The sequence below is a fragment of the Anser cygnoides genome, chromosome 3 (assembly GCF_040182565.1).
Source record: "Anser cygnoides isolate HZ-2024a breed goose chromosome 3, Taihu_goose_T2T_genome, whole genome shotgun sequence".
Taxonomy (NCBI): domain Eukaryota; kingdom Metazoa; phylum Chordata; class Aves; order Anseriformes; family Anatidae; genus Anser; species Anser cygnoides.
Window position 1 is genome coordinate 28,473,044 of NC_089875.1, and position 22,263 is coordinate 28,495,306.

General features: G+C 34.7%; 1 protein-coding gene across 2 annotated transcripts in view; it reads right to left on the minus strand.

The window, feature by feature from the left end:
* The window catches only part of LRPPRC (leucine rich pentatricopeptide repeat containing), a 93,611-nt gene that overhangs the window by 28,111 nt on the left and 43,237 nt on the right, over nt 1-22,263 (minus strand). For both annotated transcript variants that reach the window (XM_066993784.1, XM_066993783.1), the window contains exons 24-26: nt 15,051-15,175; nt 14,310-14,416; nt 188-256 (exon numbers count right to left, since the gene is read on the minus strand). In XM_066993784.1, the coding sequence (XP_066849885.1) occupies nt 188-256; nt 14,310-14,416; nt 15,051-15,175 (301 nt within the window). The remainder of the gene's footprint in view (nt 1-187; nt 257-14,309; nt 14,417-15,050; nt 15,176-22,263) is intronic.

Genomic DNA, 22,263 nt, shown 5'->3' on the forward strand with positions numbered 1-22,263 from the left:
ACTGTGTACATTCATCTAAAATATTTCTGTTTAAGTATATACCAGCGTTTACACATGGCATTAAGTTCACCTCATCAGCCTGTCACACATCTTCACACAAAAAAAGGTCTAGCAATGAAATATTTCAAAACAATTATTCTTGGAACATAACGACAGTTCTACAGAAGATGACATACAAGCCACGTACCTGATTATTTGATATACACTTTTTTGCAAACCACTGCAACCTTCCAGGGTGGGCTCTTAAACCAGGAGTCTGCAAAAAAATATTTCCACAAGAAAAAAAAAAAATTACTTCACACAGAATATTCTAAGCTAAAGTAGGTATGATACACGTCCTCATAGTAACAGTTTATAGGTTTTGTTTTTTGACAAAGCTCACAAATAATCAAATTAAGCTGCATTTATGACAGGCTTAAAAATTGCAGTCATTTTTTTGAAGACATTTTCCTTTTTGATCAAAAATTGCTGTGTCTGCACTGACAAACACAGTTGCTATAGAACATACTTCAGACGAACTGAAGTATTAAATAATTTCCATCACTGCAGTAATGGAATATTATTACTATTACCAAGGGTAATCATTTCTATTACTCATGGTAAAGAGTTATACCAAATGTTTCCAAACTGGCTTCACAATGAAAGTTCATATTCAACATCACTGCAGTGATCATTAGCAACTAGAAAACCGTGCTTCTCACAATGGCAACGGTGACATTTAGTGCCCTTTATTGGCTCACATGAGCTGTTTTCTTACAGCTATTAGTATCTAAAACCAACAGTTTTAGGTTGTGACCTCTCTTGCTATGCTCACTAAGAAAATCATGAAGCTAGAGTGCACTAAGCATACTGTAGCCAGCTGCTAATGAAGATGCTAGGTATACTAACTGTAGATAACTCCCATCCTAGAGCAGAGCAAAGGCCTACTGTGTCCACAGAACAATCAATGTTTAATAGTTACTAAGCCATAGTTCTTTGTGTTATTCATTTTCTCGGGTTAAATGAGACTTTGCTTGTTCATTCCTTCATTGCTTTGAGCGGTCTACAGTCACACAACACATACTCAAAAAGCCTTCAATTTTTTTGCCAACTCCATCTAGTATACACTACCACGTTGCACCCTCTCAGCACTACAGACCACAACAGTTGTATCACAGTTCCTCCACTGTCAACAGCAAAATTCTTTGATAAACATTGGAAAATTCAAAATTCGTAAAGAAACATGTTACAGGCATTTTGTTGCTCAGGTCCACCACATCTGGAAAAATGATGCAAGAAAACCCGTGAGCAAAGCATCCATCGTCATTTTCACGTCTCACACGCTGTTTCAAGACTACTTGAATTCACTTTCTTTATACTCTCTCATTTTAATACAAAGATCATTTACAGAAAGAAAGGACTGCACTTTCCTTTCATGTATCAAGATTTACATTAACACAACCCAAAGCGATTCCAAGGAAATGTCTGTTCATCCCCACCTAGAAACATGTGTTTTGACTCTTGAAGGGTTTTAGCTGTTAATATTATAAGAAGTCTCTGCAGTTGAAGTGTGATTTCCAAAATTCAAACGCAATTTCGCATGTAAGAGGCAGCTTGAACAAAAAGCTGTGACAAATACTGAGTCTCCATTCCAAAACAGTGGAAACAATTACCGTTGAACAAGTCAATTAGCCTTCTGTCTTTTCTAACACAGATAAATAATTTCCTTTCCCTTGTCTTCTCCTCCAACAGCAGAATTATTACCACTACATCTTGCTGAAATAGCTCAGCATACACCAAAAAGCAAGCATGCTAAACTTCAGTTTAAAAATTTGCTGAAGATACACGAAACTGAGTGCTCTGCAAAATAAATGTTGGGGCATACAATCCTGCCAATCATCCAAAACAGTTTATGCAATCATTCTAAGTTAAAAAATAATAATTAAAAAAAAAACAGGATGCTAACCCCTAGATCCTCAACATGAGCCATCTTCTGTATGTATTTATCTGTGCTATAAAAATAGTCTCAATCAAAGAGGTTATAGGAAAGTAGTGACTCCTCAAGTATTCCAAAGCGATGTATATTAAAAACAGTTTTGCTTTCCAGGTACTTGCTGATTTTTCCATTTAGATTTTATCACCGTTTTTCATGTTTACAGGTAACCAGCCGGTGCTTTTTTAAGACTCAGCAAGCAGTTTCACATAAAATATGCTGAAAATTAAGTCAAGAATTAACATCTTACACAACAGGCTCTTGAAAATGAAAAAGAAAAAAGTATGTTGCTTGCATTTGTAGTTAATCCTCTTTAGGACATGTTAAAATTCAAATGCTGAATTCACTTACAACTTCCAATATCATTGCTGATCCGAATGCCAATGAACTCAACAGCTCCAAACCTACAAACTTTTTATAGTAAATCCTTTCCTGTTCAGAAATGATTGATGTGTCTGTCACTACAAGGACAGCTGAGTTATACAACAGATATCCTTGTGTTTCATTTTGAAATTGAGAAGTGTTTTCACATACTGCAGGTCTCAATCATCAAAAGAACATCTAGGTCAGATTAACTAAATCTCCAGGGTTTGCCTGATAGTCCATATTTGTAGCTTATCCCTTACCATCTTAGGGAATTTTAAGCATTGCATTTAGCAGGAATCAGACTTTCTACAGCAGAGCAAATGCAGAATAAAAATAAAGCAAGCAATAATAATTTAAAAAGTAAAAAACTGTTACTTTAATTACTCTTCCTAATTCCCGTTTTAAATTTGGACCATGTCTGTTTCAATGGCCAGAAAGTAGTATTGAGTCTTAGTATTTTTTCTGTTTTCTTTTTTTTTTTCCCCCTTCCATTTTTAAGGCATTCACTGTTTTAAAGAGTAAAGCAACTATTGAGTGTCTATCAAAAATAATACAGCTTATAAACTAAATATTGTTTTTTTTAGGCTTTTAAATACTCTTGGAACATGAAAGAGCTGTACTGCACCAGAACAAAGGTCCAGCTAGCTTTTCATCCTTCTCCCCAACAGTGCCTATGAGAGAATATGAAGTGACAGAAAACCCAGCAATACGCTCCCCTCAGTGCCCCTCCATTCTCCAGCTATTTGGGGTTCAGTGGGTCAGACTTTCTAGGAAATGATTTCTCTTCCATGAACTTCTCTGATTGTCTCTGGAACACAGTAAGATTTATCATTCGTAACAGATTTTGGCAAAGGGTTGCCTCAACTACCTCCTACAAAAAAAAAAAAAACACCGCCACTTCTTACTTGTTTTCAGACTAGCTTCTTTCTATGGGCTTTATTTGGAGCCCCCTTGATTTTGTATTGGAAGACAGCATACAGTTGATTACACCCTTTACCCTCTCGATTTCACAGATGCTTGAGTGATATATGTAGTAATTCCCTGTTCCAGTTTCTTTTCCAGTTTAAGAAGTTCTCACCTGGTTAGTCACATCTACTTTCAATCACCTTTTTTTACTATCTTTTAATACTCTACATACAACCCTGCACTAATTTATTCACTGATTCTATGCCTTCACACACAGAAAGGAAAACTAACCAGAATAGGAAGGAAACTACAGCATCCTTAGAAGAACTCTTGGTCATGTGAATGCAACAATCCTAAACCACAGAAAACATCTCAGTTGTCCACTAGAAACAGTCATCTTAGACAGGTGACTGAAGGGGTCCAATCACCAGAAATTCTTTTCTGTACTAACATTTTTAGCTGAACTAACTTCTACCTATTACAGTTGAAATAAAACTGATTGTATGGTGAAATCCTGACCTGTCAGAGAAGATTCTATTCAACACTTTCCCACACCTTTAGATAATGATAAAAACATTCAAGTTTTGTCTACATTGGTGTTCTGTATTATTACAGATAATAGACCAATACTGTCTTTTTTTGAAAACCTTTAAAAAAAACGGCCAAGCAGTTTACATAAGAGACGTGTAAAATATTCACTTTTCTACTTGCCTGAAAGAACCTTATTCTCTTTAAAGACAAAACTTACATAATGAAAAAACAACAGCAAAAAAAAAATCCCGTGGCATTCTTCAAAGAGAAAGACTTTCAAAAAACTTAGGTGTTGAGAACATCCCAGAAGCCAGCTACAGCTGGCTTAGAATGCACAACTATTTGAAAGTCATCAAAAGCATTTTCATTTGGCATACGCATAACACAGAAGAGACAAATTACCATCTTAGCCTTCCAACACTGCACCTCCACAAACTACTGCTGTGCACAATGCTTGGCAAAACTCGCGCTACAAATCCTAGATATCTCCTTGAAAACTTATTCTAGCCTTGCACAGTGTAACTTTACTTTTGCTAGGTTAAAGGTTGGACTAGAGGATCTTAGAGGTCTCTTCCAACCTAAAGAATTCTATCAATCTACAATTCACTGTAACACTGATTTTAAACATTCACGTTTACCTCTGCTTAACCCTACCCTTTTCAAATGATTTATAAATTCTTCTAAACCCTGATGTTTTCTTCCTAAAGCTCTATCTTACAGAAACAGTTCTACAGTAATCACCAATCCAACCATTACCAGGAATACTGGAAAGAAACAGACACAATGTATAAACCCTATCTACATTGCACTTTCTGAAGGTATTTTTTGGACAGGTAGATCCATTCATCCTTCTCTTTAGAGCTGAAAAAGCTAGTAATAAGAAAAGACAGCTAATGCTGCTAAGGAAGAAAAATGCTTCACGATGAGTTACATCAACAGCTGAAACAGACTTATGTTACCAGTACCAGAACCAGTTACTGAGATTTAGATGCCAAAGAAATGTCTCGCAAGAAGTCACGTTACTTCTCTGGAAAGACAGCCTTAAACAGACAGCTATGAGAAGCGATGTGTGTCATTTCTAACAGCTCTCTCTAACATAAGCCTTAGTGAAAACAGCACAGTTGATAGGAAATTCTTGATTTAAAAGCAGATTTTTTTCCCTGATTCCACAGAAGTGCCTATGAAATCGCACAAATTCCATGCAGTTTCAATGAAGCCTAGGATATCTTTGCACAGCAACTTACTTGAAGTTTTGTTTTTATTTTTACAGTGTAAACACTGTATGCTATGTTTGAGTCTTTCCTTATGTGAAAACTCTTAGCAAAATTCCTCACTTTTACTAAGCAGTGGGTGTATTGCCTGATCAGAATGGTAAAAGAATATTTTCAAGTTTTTGTACCTTTCGTAGCCATCAAGGTCCAGTTGATAGATGAAATGGTTAAAGTAATCTTACACTTTTTTTTTTTTGACTCTTTTAAAAAGCTCCTTCACCTTCAAATTCCAATGCATTAGTTTTACAAAAATACATCAACTAAAACATTTATATTAAAAAAGAAAACTGATTTAATTGTTGGCTCTGAACATATGAACTTCTACACAGTAGTCCAGAAGCTTATAAAAGAAGCTGCTTTAAAGACTGAGGAATCTAAAAATAACCTGTGCATCAAAAAGCATCATTCCCATTGCAATCATATCAGCTACCTAATAAAATACATTACTTCTCTAGCTGTGCTCTTCTTTAAACCATTTTACTACCAGGACAGCATTAGAGCTAGGCCCGTCTATGGCAGGCAAAGTAAGTAATACTTTTTCTACAAGTTCCTTCCACTTGGAAAGAAGTTTAGCTCCTCTGTATTTCAAAAAATAATTCTTTGGTGATGGTGCAGAAGGAGATCCTCATTTACTTTATTCTTTCTAAACAAAAGAAAACCTTGAGAACTGCTCTAATTAAGACAGGTTTCCTCTACAAAAGAAGTAATCGCTTTTGTTCTTTGTAAACAATTTTACCCAGAAATAAATAACATGGCTAAATACATCCTAACGCATTATACTGATTTCTTTGATGAGAAGCTAATCTAAAGTATCCTCACACTTGCACAATTTTTGGGGGAAGATTAACTGTGTGAAAACTTGAATACAATTAAATCTGTACCTTCAATATGACTACTTTTCACGTTTAATGACTAGGTTAAGTAGTCTGCTATAGTAGAGTTTTGAAAATTATGAGTTGCCCCACTTAAAGTAATGCCTTCAAAAACTACCCAACTATTGTGTATATGATATATTATTTGCACTGATGTTTAACGGAAGACAAAAATGGACACGTCTACATATTCATGTTCCCTAACTCTCCTATTGGGAATGATTTCAATTCAAGCTTATGCTTAGCTTCCTGCCTATCCTGCCGTCATCCAAATGAGCAACTAGCCTGCTTCTACCAGGTTAATTTTTTTTTAGGTAAAATCCAAGTTAAAACAAACAAACTCAAATACTTACAGTCTCCAGCCTTCAAACATTTAAAAGAATAGAAATGTAACAAATCACATTCCTAAACCTGTTTTGCTAAACTCATTAGAATATTGTTAAAGCACACCAAAGAGGGGGAAGAAAGACATCCTAGGGAGACAAAAATCAACAAAACCCCATAAAAATAACCCTCACGCTAAAATAGAATCATAGAATCATTAGGATTAGAAAAGACCTCCAAAATCACCCGGTCCAACCATTACCCTACTACTAATGTCACCCACTAATGTGTAAAACATGTGTCTATTCTCACTGGGAAAAGTCACAAAACACCAGTTTTTCTGTTTACTTCTTTACTAAAGTATGTACTTGCCACAAAGCTTCTCTCAGTTCTTGCTGACTTAACCAACACGATTAGTATCTATTGAGTAAATACTCAATTTTATTTATTTCTCTTGAAACAGGAATATATGCTGCTTTGTGCTAGACAGACATTGAGATGCAAAATTATTTTCTGTAAATACCAGAAGAAAAACCATGCTTAAGTTGTCATTTTTTCCTTACTCCTGACAACAGAGACTGATGCTATGTATGTTTAAGTACTGTTGGAATATCCCACATTTATCGATGAGATTTCCAAATGAAACTATGTATGAAGTACTGCTACAAAAATTCATTAGAGTAACAACTTCACAACAATAATCATGCTGAAGGAAGACATCAAAAATATGCAAAGCCCCTGCTCAAAAACCCAACCTCCTCTAGGCTGTTCTAGGTTTTACATTGCATGATGAACCCAGACACCATTATAGAGTAGTAGTATTTTCTCTCTAACACAGTCCCTGGACCTAAGGAAGTATTTACATCTCTTGCCATGATCCCATATTCTAAACACACTATTTTCTACCTCTCTGGAAGGAATTCATTCATTAGTCAACATTTCGGTTTTTCCACTGGAAACAATGAATTATTATTGGGGATATATTCATTTAAATATTAATTTCTTAAAAGAAAGTAAGACCTTTTGAGTAACATGCACTGATCTAGTAACCACTTTCTTTAATTAACACATGCACACATCCATGGGTACAAAATCCAGCTTCAGTAATAGCTGTATCAGAATCCAGTTTCATAAGTAGAAATAATGCTCTTATTAGACTAATAGGACTCAATAATAAGAAAAAAATAATCTTTTTTTTGTAATTATAGGGCTTGTGTGTCTAAAAGCTCTTCATCCTTTCCCCTCCCTCCCAGCTGTATACAGTTACTCTAATAAAAGCTATTACGCCCCCTACAAACTACTCCATCTCAGACCACCGTATCTCTAAGTACCTAACAGAATTTGCATTACACATTCACAGACATTTAAATTTTGTTCTAATCACCTCTGCTCTTTTTCATAAGCAGACCAAACATACATTTTTGTAGGCAAATTTAGACACTAGATGTAACAATCATTAAACCATACATTAAAAAAAAATAAATCCTGCTGTGACAAATCAAGAAAGCATCTTCTCCCAGTAGTTGTTGATTTTTTGTTTGTTTTGTTCTTTTGTTTTTATCTCTAACATAAAATCAGCAAGACTCAATTTTCTGATGTAGATTCTTATAAAAAGCAATCTGGATGAAAGAAGGTTGTAATCTCTCAATATCAAGTAGAAATATTATCATTGTTTTATGGTAGATTAAATCCAATGGCAACTGGTATCTCAAGGTCTGCTGACAGTGGATGTCACAATTTTTTGCTTAAATCTATTTACCCCCTGAATTAACTTGACATTTGTTGATAGATATATTCCTGTACACTAAACTCACCTAAAATAGTTCTTTTGTCAGGTCTTGAATTTCAGCAACAAATGCCTTTTCTTGCATTTATTGAGACTGTAAATACATTTCATTTAAAATATTTTGTATATACTTGTTCTTCAGTTCTTCACAAACATTTTGATACACAAGAGATGGTGTAATATATCAAACTAGTAAGTATACATGATACATTTAATATAACGGCAGATGACAGAAATCTCCACACAAAATCTAGTAAAAACAGTTCGGAAGCCATACACTCTGCATTGACATTTTCAAGGGAGTTCCCTCTTGTGATAGCAAACTTGTGCAGGTTAGTTTTCTATTAAAAATTCTGCCATACGATTCTGTGATCTTTCCCTATCTCCTAAATACAGTAATCCTCTCCTAGCCTTCATTTGCAGTAGAACTACAGAGCAGAAACAAGAGCTTTTACTGTTTTATTAAAGGAACTATTTTAAATCACATGAGCTAGTGAATTAATTTAGAATGACTTCAAGAATTATCTGTCAAGAAAAAAATTCAAACATCTCTACCAGCTTATCAGAAGAGCCTTTAAGCACCTAAAAATGCCAGTGATCTGATACCCTTTTCAAAGGTACCAGATTAAAAAAAAAAGAAAAAAAAAGTATTTTGCTGTCCAAAGGAATGCAGTTTAAGAAAACACATTTTATCATTACAGTGCAGTGCTAACAGAAAACTAGTATTAAGTACACACTAATACGCATGTTCCCAGGAAGATCTAGAAAAAGAAGAAACCAAGTTTGTAGGTTCTTTCCCTCAGGAAATGAACGTTTCTTAACTACGTTGAAGCAGTAGGAATGGCAGTCTTCTCAACAACCTTTTCCACTGGACTTGTATAAGCACAGAAAAATGAAAGAAGATTTAAGAATACTCTGGATATATCTTTTTTTTTTAATCCACAAAAAGAGGCAATATCTATATGTTTATCAAAAATTAAGTTTATGAACCATTTTTGCTCACCTTAATGAAAACAAAACCACACAAGTCAGTAGGTAACAGCATATAGATAAGTCGTAAAGAACAGAATCAGGTGCTCTTGAAAAAAAAATCTAAAAAGTTGTGTATAATGATGCTGACACTTTTACATAGAAGATACTAGGATATTTGATTCTTGGGAGAATCAACAGAAAATGAAAAACAGCTCCAAGATACTTTAAATTTTATATACTTTTTAAAGTGTCTCCTTTAATGGAAGAATTATCTAAAACAATGGACAGGAATATCTGAAAAGAGAAGGAAAGGAAATCTTAGAAAAATATTGCCAGTCATGATAGCGTGAAGCTTCGGGTGCATTCATGTACAATGTTTTACAACGTTAACATACCTTAACACAGATGCTGTTAGCAATGCTGCCTGTATCATTTTCAGAGTAAAAGCCTACTGACGTTTTGGTTTACGTTTGTAACATACTGTCATTCCAAATACTAGTTACCACTATATTTACATTTTTATAAAGTGTGTAAGATCAGATCAAATTGCTTTAACCACTTCATCACAAAAGATTAAAATTTACTTAAAGAGTAAGCAGGGATTGACTGACTCTTCCATTTCAAGCAGTGAAAAAATCATTAATATTTTAAGATAAAACACTCATTAATGCTTTCACGTGCTTTACTCTTTTGAATTCTTCCTCTTAGATTCTGATAATAATTTACGTGGTGGTGGTTTTTATTGTTGTTGGTTGTGGTGGGGTTTGGGTTTTGTTTTGGTTTGTTGGTTTTTTTTCTTTAAAGACAAACTTGATATATAAACCTGTGAGAGTTATTTTGCTTTCTATTTTGTTACTTAACAGTAACAAAAATTGACCTGTACACCTGACTGAGGCCGATTTCAACTGGAAATGGACCCATTGCTGGTTTAAAACTGTGTATACTTCAGCCATAGGTGTAAAATGTTCATTTTTACTTCATGAAGTAAGTCATGAACTAAGCTTGCTTTTGCAAAGCAGATTTAAAGAACAGCTTCCTTGAAGCTCTGCTGCAGGACTGTTACAGTGCTTACCAATGTACAAGTCTTGTGAGTATACCACAAAGAGCCAAGTGGGTAGTCTAGACCATGGGCATGACTTCATCTCATACAGATTCAGAGAATATTTTGATAATAGCATTCAGCATGTATAATAAATGAAGGAAAAAGTGCAAGTCTAGAAATACTCAACCATCACACAGGTGAACAGCTACAGATCTCACGGCAAACTTCAGAGATGACTGAACAGCTAAAATTGATCCCAAGTGACACAGAACAACTATATTATAACTGTTTAGGTAATTAATTTTTAAGTCTCCATGTACCACGCAAGGAAAATAACAGGTGAAGGGGAGGAAGGAAGCAGATTCCTCAAAGGTGGTGTAACCCTCCCTTTTCATCTCAGGTCTCTCCTGGATGACCCTCACATCAGTCCAGCTCTCAACCATCAGCTGGATCAAGTTTAATAAAACAGCAACAGTGGCAGCTGACAATTGAGTAAAAATAAGGGAATTCAGATTTTCCAGTTCTTACAAGAAGTAAGCAACTATGGATTGAAAGGGATTCTGGGGACTGGGCTCTAGAAAATACTCTCGCCACCTAAATACCAGACTTAAAGAATACCAGGCCATGCAACTCTTCCAGACTCTCAGTTCTACTACCTGGAGCAATGGAGCAACATGTATAAAGATGACCCTCTGTGAGAAAATTCGATTAGATATTATCAAAATGAGACAACATTTTAGAAGACTAGTTAAGAAAATATTGTTCTAGAAGGTAATTGTGTCTGAATCCCTTTTACTGGAAAATTCATCTGTTTCTTTTAGTCTTTAAGTATCATCCATTAAAATAAAAATATATTCACTTAATTATCTCTTTTATGAGGAAAAAAAAAGAGAAAAAAAAATCAAAGGCAAAAGGTCAATTAAACTGCCTTTACAAGTAAGGGAAAAAGTCCTATGTAACTAGGGCTACAATTGATGATGTAATTGATGATGATGATGCTCCTCCAAGGGAAAGCAAGGTAGTAGGTGACTTCGTGGTAAGGGACAAGAAGAGAAGGGTACCACGGTCTGTTTTGATATGATCACTTCTGAAGGACTCATGACAAAATCTGACACATCAGATGACGCACACTTAAGAACTGAAGACTAAATCACACTGTGATGCACCCAACAGTAGTACTTCCCAGCGTGAGGCAAAAGAGCATCTCCCAGCACATCCTTCTACCAGCACAACTTCACGCATTCAGTAATCACCAGACATGGCTACAATAAAGCACACCTTCCCTTTCCAGAGAAACTGAAGCTACCTCATTTGAATGTCTGATCTCTGAAAGAGGCTTTCTGTCTAGCTACCTGCCACAAAACAAATGAGAATTGACTTCAAAACCTTAACCAGAGTCTATCAACACTGCAAACTATTACCTTATCAACCACGCTATGAAGCCTCAGAACCTAGTTGCATTGGCCCTTCTGCCTCAAGTCTTCTCTCCTAGTTTCTCTTCCACCTTTCATTGCCTCAATGAGAATCGCAGCACCAAACTACGCGCTGCAATTTACTTGGTCTGGTATTAGTCAGGCACATTCTTTGGCCACACCGATTAATCTTTAGTTGTCTTTCATGCTATCGTTCTCTACTTAGTCTTCCTGCCCTACCAACAAGCAGCTTTGCCCCAGAGCTTTCACCTTTCTTGCTATGACAACATCCCACAACATGAGCTTTTATATATATATATATATATATATACACATATATATGCCTGCACATTTTTGTTACCAGATTATGTACATACACAACTGACCCCCCCCTTTTTTTATATATATAATTGCACCTAAATCTTCCCCTTCTTTTTCCACTATTGTCATTCAGTTGTATTTTACCAATGATTGAGATTTAAAAGTTATTTTCTTTTCATAGGGGTTTGAGTTGCAAATTTTTCAAAGCAGCAGTTGTCACTTTCACAGGAGCATCCAACAGATCTCTGATTTCTAAAAGTAACAAGAGAAAGCTGAGGCAGTGGTCTCCAATAAAAAGCACCCCATTTAAAACACCATAACCTCCACAGTCTTCATTTCCTTAGCTCCTACGGATTTTTTTTCCAGTTTCATTCCTACCCTTTTAGATACTCTTTATTAATTCTTCAGATACTCCAATAACAAATGATACCACTAAAATCAATTGATCGCTATAATCAGCAACACATGATTAAGTATACACTGACAGGCAATCCATGTCCAACATGCAACTACTTCTAAAAAGATCAAGTGACCCCAAATTTGATCAACCTTTACTGAATGTTTCTTCAACAGGAAATGAAAATAGAAAAACTATCTGAGATGGCCAGCAAGAGAAGGAATTTAGCTGCAAAAAACACTACTGGAGAAAATGATACACATACAACCAGTACTCCATCTTCCACATTATATGCAGTATGCCTTCGACTTCCCAACAAAACAAAAAAAGCAAATAGTAACTTTTTATGGACTAAAACTATTTTCTTCCCCAGCAAGATATGAATTAAGATTTTTTTTTGCCCTTGAAGAAAAAAAATATTGGAAAATACCTAAATTATTCTTACATAAAAATACCTGTAAATAAAACATGATACAGTGATTGATTTTGTGCCCCTTGATTCACTGGTAAATGACATGCATAGCTAAATTTCTGTATTCCTAAAAAATTTAAACCTTTTTTTTCCTCAACAACATATACAAAGATCAAATTCATACTTTATGGAAGCTAGGTAAGAGCATGAAGTCCTACTCTAAAGAGCCTAAAGAGTCAGGAGAAGTTCCATTTCATCTCCAGATACCAGGTGCTCAGATTTACGCTTATGTCTGTCTGTGGTTACTGATACTTGATAGTCCAACACCAAATACTGAATTTGTGCAGAGATAAAATTGGCACCTATTAAAACAACAATTTCAAATAATGATTTGAAAATAATACAATTATTAAATTATTAAAATTTGATAATAATTTGATCATTTGCTTACTATCCAATTCATGAATGTTGAACTGTAGCCATCAATAGAAGTGCTGAGAAATTAAATGCCAGTATCTAAGAAACTCTTACTTCCAGTTCTGAGATTTCAGGCTTGTACATCCTATATACTTTAATCACTATTAAAAGAACTGAACTCCTCACTGTCTTGTTAGATACCGATATTTCAGTTCTTCTGTATTATTAGATTAAGCTCCAAAAGACCATCTCTGAGAAAAAATATTTAACAGGATGCTCAGCACTTCTGTCCTCCTTAAATCAGGAAAAGTATTGTTCTATCACAGAGCAGACCTTCACTTAAAAGATTTTTTAAATGCAAGATTTCTATTGGGTAATAATTCAAGTAAGGATAACTGGTATCTCAAATATTTAACAGAACTAGAAAAAAGGCAAGCTTTATCTTAGGAAGGAAAAAAAAAACAGAAAAAACAGGTTGCAGAGTTATGTACATAATACAAAAATGATAAGGACTAAGTATCACTTTTTCTGCAAGATCCTTCCTCTCCTACACATTAACTTGTATACTTATGCAGCATTTTAACAACATACAACTGTGTTAAGAAGAAAAATAATCATAATCTGGGCAGACTCTGCAGCTGCCCCTTTGACTTATCAATTTCAGTAAGCACAATTTCAATCAAGTCTAGATAAAATATACTAATCCTAAATAGACCAAGTTTGTCACCTACCACTTCCTATAAGCTGCTTACTATCCTGAAAGAGAAAGAGAGAGAGAGAGAGAGAGAGAGAGAGAGAGAGAGAGGAAGGGAGAGAGAGAGAGAGAGAGAGAGAGAGAGAAGAAATGCTAAATTAAATGCCAAACAGTAGCAGACAGCACTTGTTTGGCTGATTAACTTGTAGACAAGCATTACAAATAAGTCTGAGCATGGTCTGCAGCAAATTAAATTCCAGTGCTTTTAAGAACAAAGAATTCCTTCGGAAAGAGGATTAGCAACTTTACACCCAGGAATGCCAGTTTAATTTAATTGTTCCACAATCCGATATTTAATATGCAAATATCATTTTGATATATAACAGCAAATTTGAAAACGTGAGGAAACAAATTCAATATATAACAAGACTGTCTCTCTTCTGAACTGTAATTATACAAAATAAAGCTGGTCGAGGCTTTTTTTTTTTCTTTATTAGGATTGAATTCTATTAATGTGAACCAGAACAAGACTAATTAAAGGTTAAAAACTTTAAATGTTTCTAATTAAGAGTCTAAATGGCTGCATGAATAGAGTACTATAGTTAAAATCCTACCTCAATGACCTTCCTGGCCTCTCTATATTTTCCTGTTTGCAAGAAGGCAAAGAAGAGATCATAGAGGGCCATCATGTCACCATATTCTCTGCTTACAAAATCTGAAACTAAAAGAAAATAAAAATGATTAGTTTACTAAATGAATTCAAGCATTTTAATATACATGTTAAATATTCTTAATACTAGTATTTTCTCTTTTCCAAGCATCACAAAACACCGTACATAAATATATACATACATATATATATGAAATACATTTTGAAGCGCATGGAACATTTACAACATATTACACCATCTGCTGTAGCTTTGTGGTTGAGCATGCTTAAACTGTTTTTCTGTTGAGCTATACTACATTTTGAATTACATTAAACAAAACAACTATGTTGGCATTCTTGGCTTGTGCCAAGCGTGAATTTAGGTTTTCTTAACTACACAACTGTTTCAGAAACGTGTGTGGAGAAGTTGTTTCTTAGAAGTGATATATATAGCTAGAACAAGTATTAACACTAATCTTTGAGAACTTGTTGCTATATTACCCAAACAATAGAATTCTTCTCCATTTAAAATGAATATCCATTTTTCAATCTGAAAAACATAGGCATCATTTAAATGCTTTAAAGTAACACAAAGCTATGAAATTTTGTTCTTTCCGATGACATAAATGCTATAAATGATCATGGAAGAAAAACCTCCAGAAAGCACTCCATATAACTGGACAGTACTTGACTACATGCAACCAACCTTTTTGCAGAAGATCAGCATCTCCTTTCTCTATGAGTCTACAGTAGACATTATGAAGCTGAAGAATTTTCCCGTGCTTCTTATAACAGCCCATTAAAGCTTCCAGAGCAGCAGGCATGTCATCCCTCATGGAAAGAAACAAAAAAAAAGAATAAAAATACATAAATAGAAAAACTGAGCAGGAGTAGACAATTATGAACCCACTTTGGTCTTGAAAAATTTCAAGGAGAATTTATGCACAGATCTGTAATACAGATGAGTATTTTATTCCCCCCCACCATCCCCAATATTCTAGATATTTTCAAATAATGGGTAAAGTTTTTCTACAAGCAAATATCATGTATGCTTGATAGCTACATAAATGAAAAGAGAACTACAGTTTTAGGCTCAAATCTCCTTGCTGTGTAATTTTTTGAGTTCACGACCACTGTTCATTACAAATTAAGCGAATGTATAAATGCGCTGCATCACCATTACATACGCTTAATTTCTGAATTAAAATTCTTAAATTCTGCTGTATGCTATCGTGACAAAATACCAATTCCACAGAAATTTGTTTATATTCAAGAGTTCCGTTTTTCTTGTTAATATGTAATATTGTGCAGAATACATTAGCTCCAAACGTCTCTGTTTAGACAATTTTTAAGCTCTTTAATTTTTTTCGACAGCATTTTTATTTCATTAGAAATCCTCAGGGTCAACCTAGTTAAACAAAGCTCTTTAGATTGCTTTATGCTTGTTTTATACCTTTACAGACTAGCTATAAATCACCAGGTTTATTTCCATTCCTTTTCTTCCATCACAATTGCAGGGTTAGCATTTACCCATTCTATATAAAGGTCAGAAACCAATGCATATTTTCTGTAATAAAAGTGTACTTTTTTGCACTGAATATAACAATATATTGAGGTACCAAAATGTACTCTGTGCTGACCTATCCATGACACAGAGTCAACGGTACTAGTAAATTAGTGCATAAGATACTGACCTCCTTAAATGCAGACTTAGTCACAAGCCTTTCAGCAGTAAATACCAGTAACAAGTACAATATTTCCACTTTTGTTATCTCAGTCCATTGGTGATTTTTTTTCTGCTGTGTATACAATATTAATGCCTTCAGAAGTACAGCTAACCATAATGCGAAACTGAAAAGCCATAAAAACAACCAGATTTGAAACTGTAAAAAGTAACCAACAAACGTAACCTTTAACATCCTAAACTGTGCAACTAACAGAACTAAGTCAGCTGCTGCAGACCCTTTTTCAAAGGATTACAAACCAATAAAAAAAAGAGGACAACTGCTGAAACAGTGGTAAACAACATGTAAGTTACTCTTTGAAGGAAGAAGTTCAAAATAAAATGAGTCAAACCAAAATGACACACACAAAACTTAATAAGTACACACAGTCAATAAGACCGTATTTTAGATTTCAAAAGGACTATCAAATACAGGGTGGTGGAAGTAGGTGAGAGGAAAGATTACTTAATAGAAGCAGCCAAAGGCTATAATAAAAGTGACTTGAGATGATGATTTTGCATTCCTGAAGCAACTTCATTATCGATCATCTCAACCTTAACAAATTAAGATATTCTGTTAAAACACGTTAAGTCAGATGTCTCCTCCTCACACTGAGATTTCTCATGCAGCACAGATTTTGCTTTTTCAAAGAATGAACTATCTAGATTACTACATACTATCTTCATCTTTTTTTTTGGATTTTTTCTTTTTTTGAGTAAAACACGGAATTCATTTTGCTCACTGATACTGGCGTTCTGAAAATACACCTAAGATGACGGATTTCTACCTTATCCCCCTTACTGAGCCCTGTTTATAGTGCATCTTCTGGCACCCCATGGAGTCATTTGAATTTTTGTCATTTGGGGTGAAGACTAAATTACAGGTTAATTTCAAAACTGCAAGTAGATGTTGCAGGCTAGATTACTGTCATAAAAGAGAAATACCATGGTAGTTACCATAGACAGATATAAAGCTTTATATAATCAGTATTTTTCTCCTGCTTTAGATGCAAGTTCATTTAACATCTTAAAAAAAAAAACAGTTTTACAGAGAACTACTCAATTTCTAAGGAGGCACAACAACATTTATACATTCAAATTAAAGTTTTCAGTGATAAATCTAGCTTTTCAGATTGATGCTCAAACAGCCATAGTATTGTCTTAGCTGTATTCCTAAAGGATTAAAGTAACTGTTTTTAGGTCAAAGCTATCAATAAATGAACAAATAATTTGAATGTCATTCAAAAAGAAGCATTAAAGATTTTCTAGTCTCTAAATGTATGCTTCTGGAGGCATTAATAGTGTTTATGCAGAGAAAGAAGTCAGCAAAGGACCAAGATTACAAAAATGGAAATATTGTACTTGTTACTGGTACTATAGCTCACAGGTTCCCGAATAACTCTGCATTTAAGGAGGTCAGTATCCTGTACGCTCATTTACCAGGCATTTGTTTTTAATCTATCAAAATCTGACGTATTTGTTCTGTTGCACTCAAGCAACCAGTCATCCAGAGTTTTCTAGTGAACAGCTTTTATAAAACCAATCAACAATAAAACTGACAACAAACAAATATACAGCAGAGGTATAGAAGTTCAGCCTTATTTGGACGTATTTCTACAAAAATTATTTGTACTACTATTAGAAAAAAATCTTATGCTTGTACTTGAGTTAAAATGGTTTACTTAACAACCTGCACTATTTCTCAATTGTCACTGACTGCAATTAATTCTGAATATGTACTGGCAACAACTTTTGTAAACCAATCCTGTTAGAGAAACAGAAAGAAAATTAGAAACCTACTGTAAGCTTCAAATTTCAAGTATAGGTAAGATTTTAGTGTGTTTTTTGTTATGACTCCCTAACGCCAAAAAAAAAAAAAGAAAGCTGCACAAAAAAGAATTTCCACATTTTAAGAAAATTCTGTTTAGGCACAAGGATTTAAGCTAATAAACAGCTGTGCATTTGAAAATATTTGGCAGTCTTTCTGTAGAAACTTATGCATGTCAAATACCCTTTTATCTCGCCAAAGGATTACTTACTACATGACTAGATTAAAAGCCTGGTCCAAAATTACTATTTAATTAATATGGATCAAGTCACAAAAGAAATAAAGCCCATATACTCATAGCCACATAGGAAAATCTGACTTCCAGGGGCAGTTTACACAAAATTCCTATTTAAAACATATGATCCGGCACACATATGATCCGTGCCTCATTTTCAGCTGGCCAGATTCTACAGGGTTTTTTTCAGTTGCTCACAGACAGTATTTGTTCAAGGCTAATATCCATTACATTTAAGGCTTTGTGTATTTTTCCCTGTGTCGAAACACGTTCCTTTAAAACCAAAGCTATACTATTATTTTCAAATGACAGCAAAAGCCTCAGTCATGACTTTATTATGCTTGCCCCTTAAGTAACCCCCCAGGAGTCCCAATTCAGCATTATCTTTCAACTAAATTGGAGCTAGAGTTAAGATCACAGAAGTTTTTGGATTCACGTGTTTTCTGTTTGGGATGCCTACGAAGTCCAAGATACCAGGGGTGTAAACCTCCAAAATATTTGCATGGGCGATTTTACTTGCACAAAGCTATCTAAGGAGACAAAACTAGCCAAATGTCTCAGTGTTTGCAGAAGAGTGGCTGTAACACCATGCCTGGCTATAACATCCCCCTTCAATTTCTGCAAGCCACTCCCCTCTTGCTTCAAGAAGGCAGCACTAAAGCTAACCCTTTTACTTGTAATAAACAACTTTCCCAACCCGAGAGTCTGCCTGATAAAACTAAGACTCCAAATATTGATTTTAATTGGAATGAAGTGCTGCAACATTATGCATAAAGCTTTAGTGAAGTGGCAATTTACCTAAGGGGTTTACTGATTGAAAAGCTCTCAAACCTGAAACCACTAGAGAGGTAGAAAGAAAAAAGGGACTCTCTGGGGTGGGGGTGGAGGGTAGACGGGTAAAACAAATCCCTCTCTACAAATCTGAAGCAGATGTTAGTGTAGAGGGAAGTCAATTCAGCAAGGTACAATCAGCTTTACAAAAATTATTCTGTTAGAAGAGAACGGGCTCTTGAAAGAGCTAAATGTTTTTCTGTTCATTTGCTATACTAAGGAATCTTCAAGGAGACTGGTGTTGCAATTACAACTAATCCTCCCCAAAAAATTAACTGTGTTGAAGGCTTTGTAATTTCCCTAGGTACAATTTAGCTGTCACTTACTTTAAAATTTACTCAAACATGCGTTCCGAACAGCACTAACTTCACATGTCAAGTGCTTTCCAGCCAATTGAGTCTAAACTGGAAGTCGGTGTTAAACAACTGAATGATTAGACAAGATAGCTCATTTCCCTGCTCTTTTGTTCAGAATAAAATGCCACATTTACATTATCAGACTCAACAGGATTTTCTGACAGAGGGAGAAAAAACCCTAGCGAACACTGTCCGTACCGAGCACATGAAGCCTGTCATTTACCAATCATCCTTCAAAAAGCAATAGCCATGAATGTAACTTAATTACGACCCAATGATCCTTGACGAAAAATCATCTTATCACTGTCCTGTCCCCATAGGGCAAATGAGACACTTTCGTCCTTTGGCACTGATGATGCTAAATTCCTAATTGCAATAATGGAGTAAGAGAGCCAAACATCCTTAATTTCACTGCAACACCTACGGAGTTTTCATGCAAATATCTACAATAAAGCCGCTGAAAATTTGAAAAACTGTCTCCATCAGAGATGGTTTTGCCTAAAGAATACCACCTAATTTAAAAAGATGTCTATTTTTAACAGTAAATTTAAAATTCAAGTAACTTGTATGTGCCAAAGAATCACCTCAAACAAAATCAGGTGAATTTAACTCTATGAAAACAAGACGAAAAATTGTCAAGGCACTGGATGCACACCATCTGCTACATAAGAAACTAAATATGGCTTTATATGAAATTAATCACAACCCAGCATACAATACTTTAATGGACAATGCTATATTAAAATGCACCAATGATTTTTCAAGAAATACAAACATGCTATAGCCTTTTGATCTCTTAAAATACAGCTATTCACCACTTGTGCTCAGTGACTTAAAACTACAGAGAATTTTTTTTTCATGCAGTCTGTGTTTTCAGTGGTTTCCTTCAAATTTTCTTCCCTCTCCTAAAAGCACTTCTGAAACAGTGAATGTGTAAATTTCAGACCTCAAGATGTTCTGGTTTGTTTCCTTTCACAGAAGTAATATTTTACAAGGGGAGCAATAATAAAATTATGGTAATAAGAAACTTGATGTGGTTCCTGTCTTAAACTTGGAAACTCCTATTTTTGGTTTTAAGAAAATTGGCTTGTGCAGCTTTCTTGTAAGAAAAAGAATTACATGTACTTATTTTATCTGTTAATTTCTCCTGCTGTAAATAGGTATTATCAAAGTACTGGATAGCACAAGAGCAGGCAATAATCAACAATCCTATTTTTTTCTTTTCCATGCTCCGCTGCAAAGTCTCACTTTTAATATGCACTAGGACTTAACAAGAACTGCAGAATATTCATGAGTGGGTACAGAGAAGAGAGTTACATGAAAACATTTTAAACCCAAAATTGTCGAGATCTTCAAAAGCAAATCAGATTCCTTTACAAGCAATTAAAAAGTTTGAATTAATTTAAGAACACAAAACAGTAGCACAAACGCTGCTGTGGAACATTAAAAAAAACATTTCACGGCTAATTTCAGAGCCATGCTGATGATCTGCAGCTAAATGACAGCATTTCAGTAATGATACTTGAACTGCAGGATGGCAAATAGTAAGCACTACTGCTGAAAGAAATGACTAATGCTTATTTCAGTCACTCAACTTTCAAAAACTCTTAAGATCTCCACAATAAAAATAAGTGAAATGCAGTCATTCCTTTGAAGCAAGGTATCTGGAAAAAGCTTGCCCTTTCTGTTCAGTCCAACATTGGAGAGGAAGCAAGTCTTTCCTCTTGTAAGAAGGCAGAAAAAAAAACATTGGAAATGAGCATTCTTTGTACTGTATTTATATATAATGTAATATATTAAGTTATACAGCTGAGTACTGATGACTTGTAGTCATACAGTTCCACAGGAAGGAAGGACTTTCTTCTTTAAGAGTCTAGTCTCATCAAGTCTTTTTATAAAGAGGAAACAAAGTTTGTAAAAAAAGTTTTACCAAACATTTATAATACAAAAGAATCTGGGAATCAAGATAAAATAAGAGCACTCTTTCCTGTCCCCCTTTGCATCCATACATGATCACATCACATCACCATACCACTTCAACTGAAGAGAACCTAGTACTACCACATGTCAGTGTGCATAAAGCAATTATGTAATATGCAACCACTCTTACTGTGCACTGTAAAGCAAAGATATTTTTCCAATACATTAGTTACATATGATTGCGGTTAAATTACCTTCATAAACATCTGCCTTGTCTTGTGATATAACCAAGGCAGTGCTGCAGACTGCAAAGGTGTACACTGTACACTCCTAACTAGAGGACTGATTCTCTAAAACACTGTTTTTAAAAGAGAACACGCATGCATCCACCAAGAGTTCCATCTTTATGACAAGAATTTTTGGATACAGAAAATGTTATAAAGACTTTGTGTACCCAGAATGCCTACAAGAATTACATGTTAACAGAAATGTTAAGATGCATCTCTGAGGCCGACTTACATATGAAAAAAGTGAGTATTTCATGGTATTGTATAGGTATTATATTATTATTAAATATAATATTAAGCCAAGAACACTTAATATACATGAAACAAACTGCAATAAACTGATCAGTCACTGTAGCTGTAAAAGATTAAAATCCAACAAGTACATAAATGACATGCTGAAAAAAAAAAAGACTGTGCATACAGTAGGGAAAGACAAAAGGAATCCTTGGTTCAATTTCAGTTAGAAATTGTTATATAGTTCATACATACATTAATTTAAATATCCTGCCTCATCGAAGAGGTTATGCATAGGAACAATGCACATGGAATTACAGATACTTCCTTCCAGAACGAGTGTATGAACTTCCTTTTTTGTGGTAAAAGGTGTTAAAAGTGTATATGGGAAAATCACAGCAGACAAACCAGTTAGTACTTTCCTTGAATTTAAGTTCAGTGGCATAGTCTATAGGCAGTAATATCAAATTATCTGAATAATTGTGTGAACTGGAAATATTTCAGT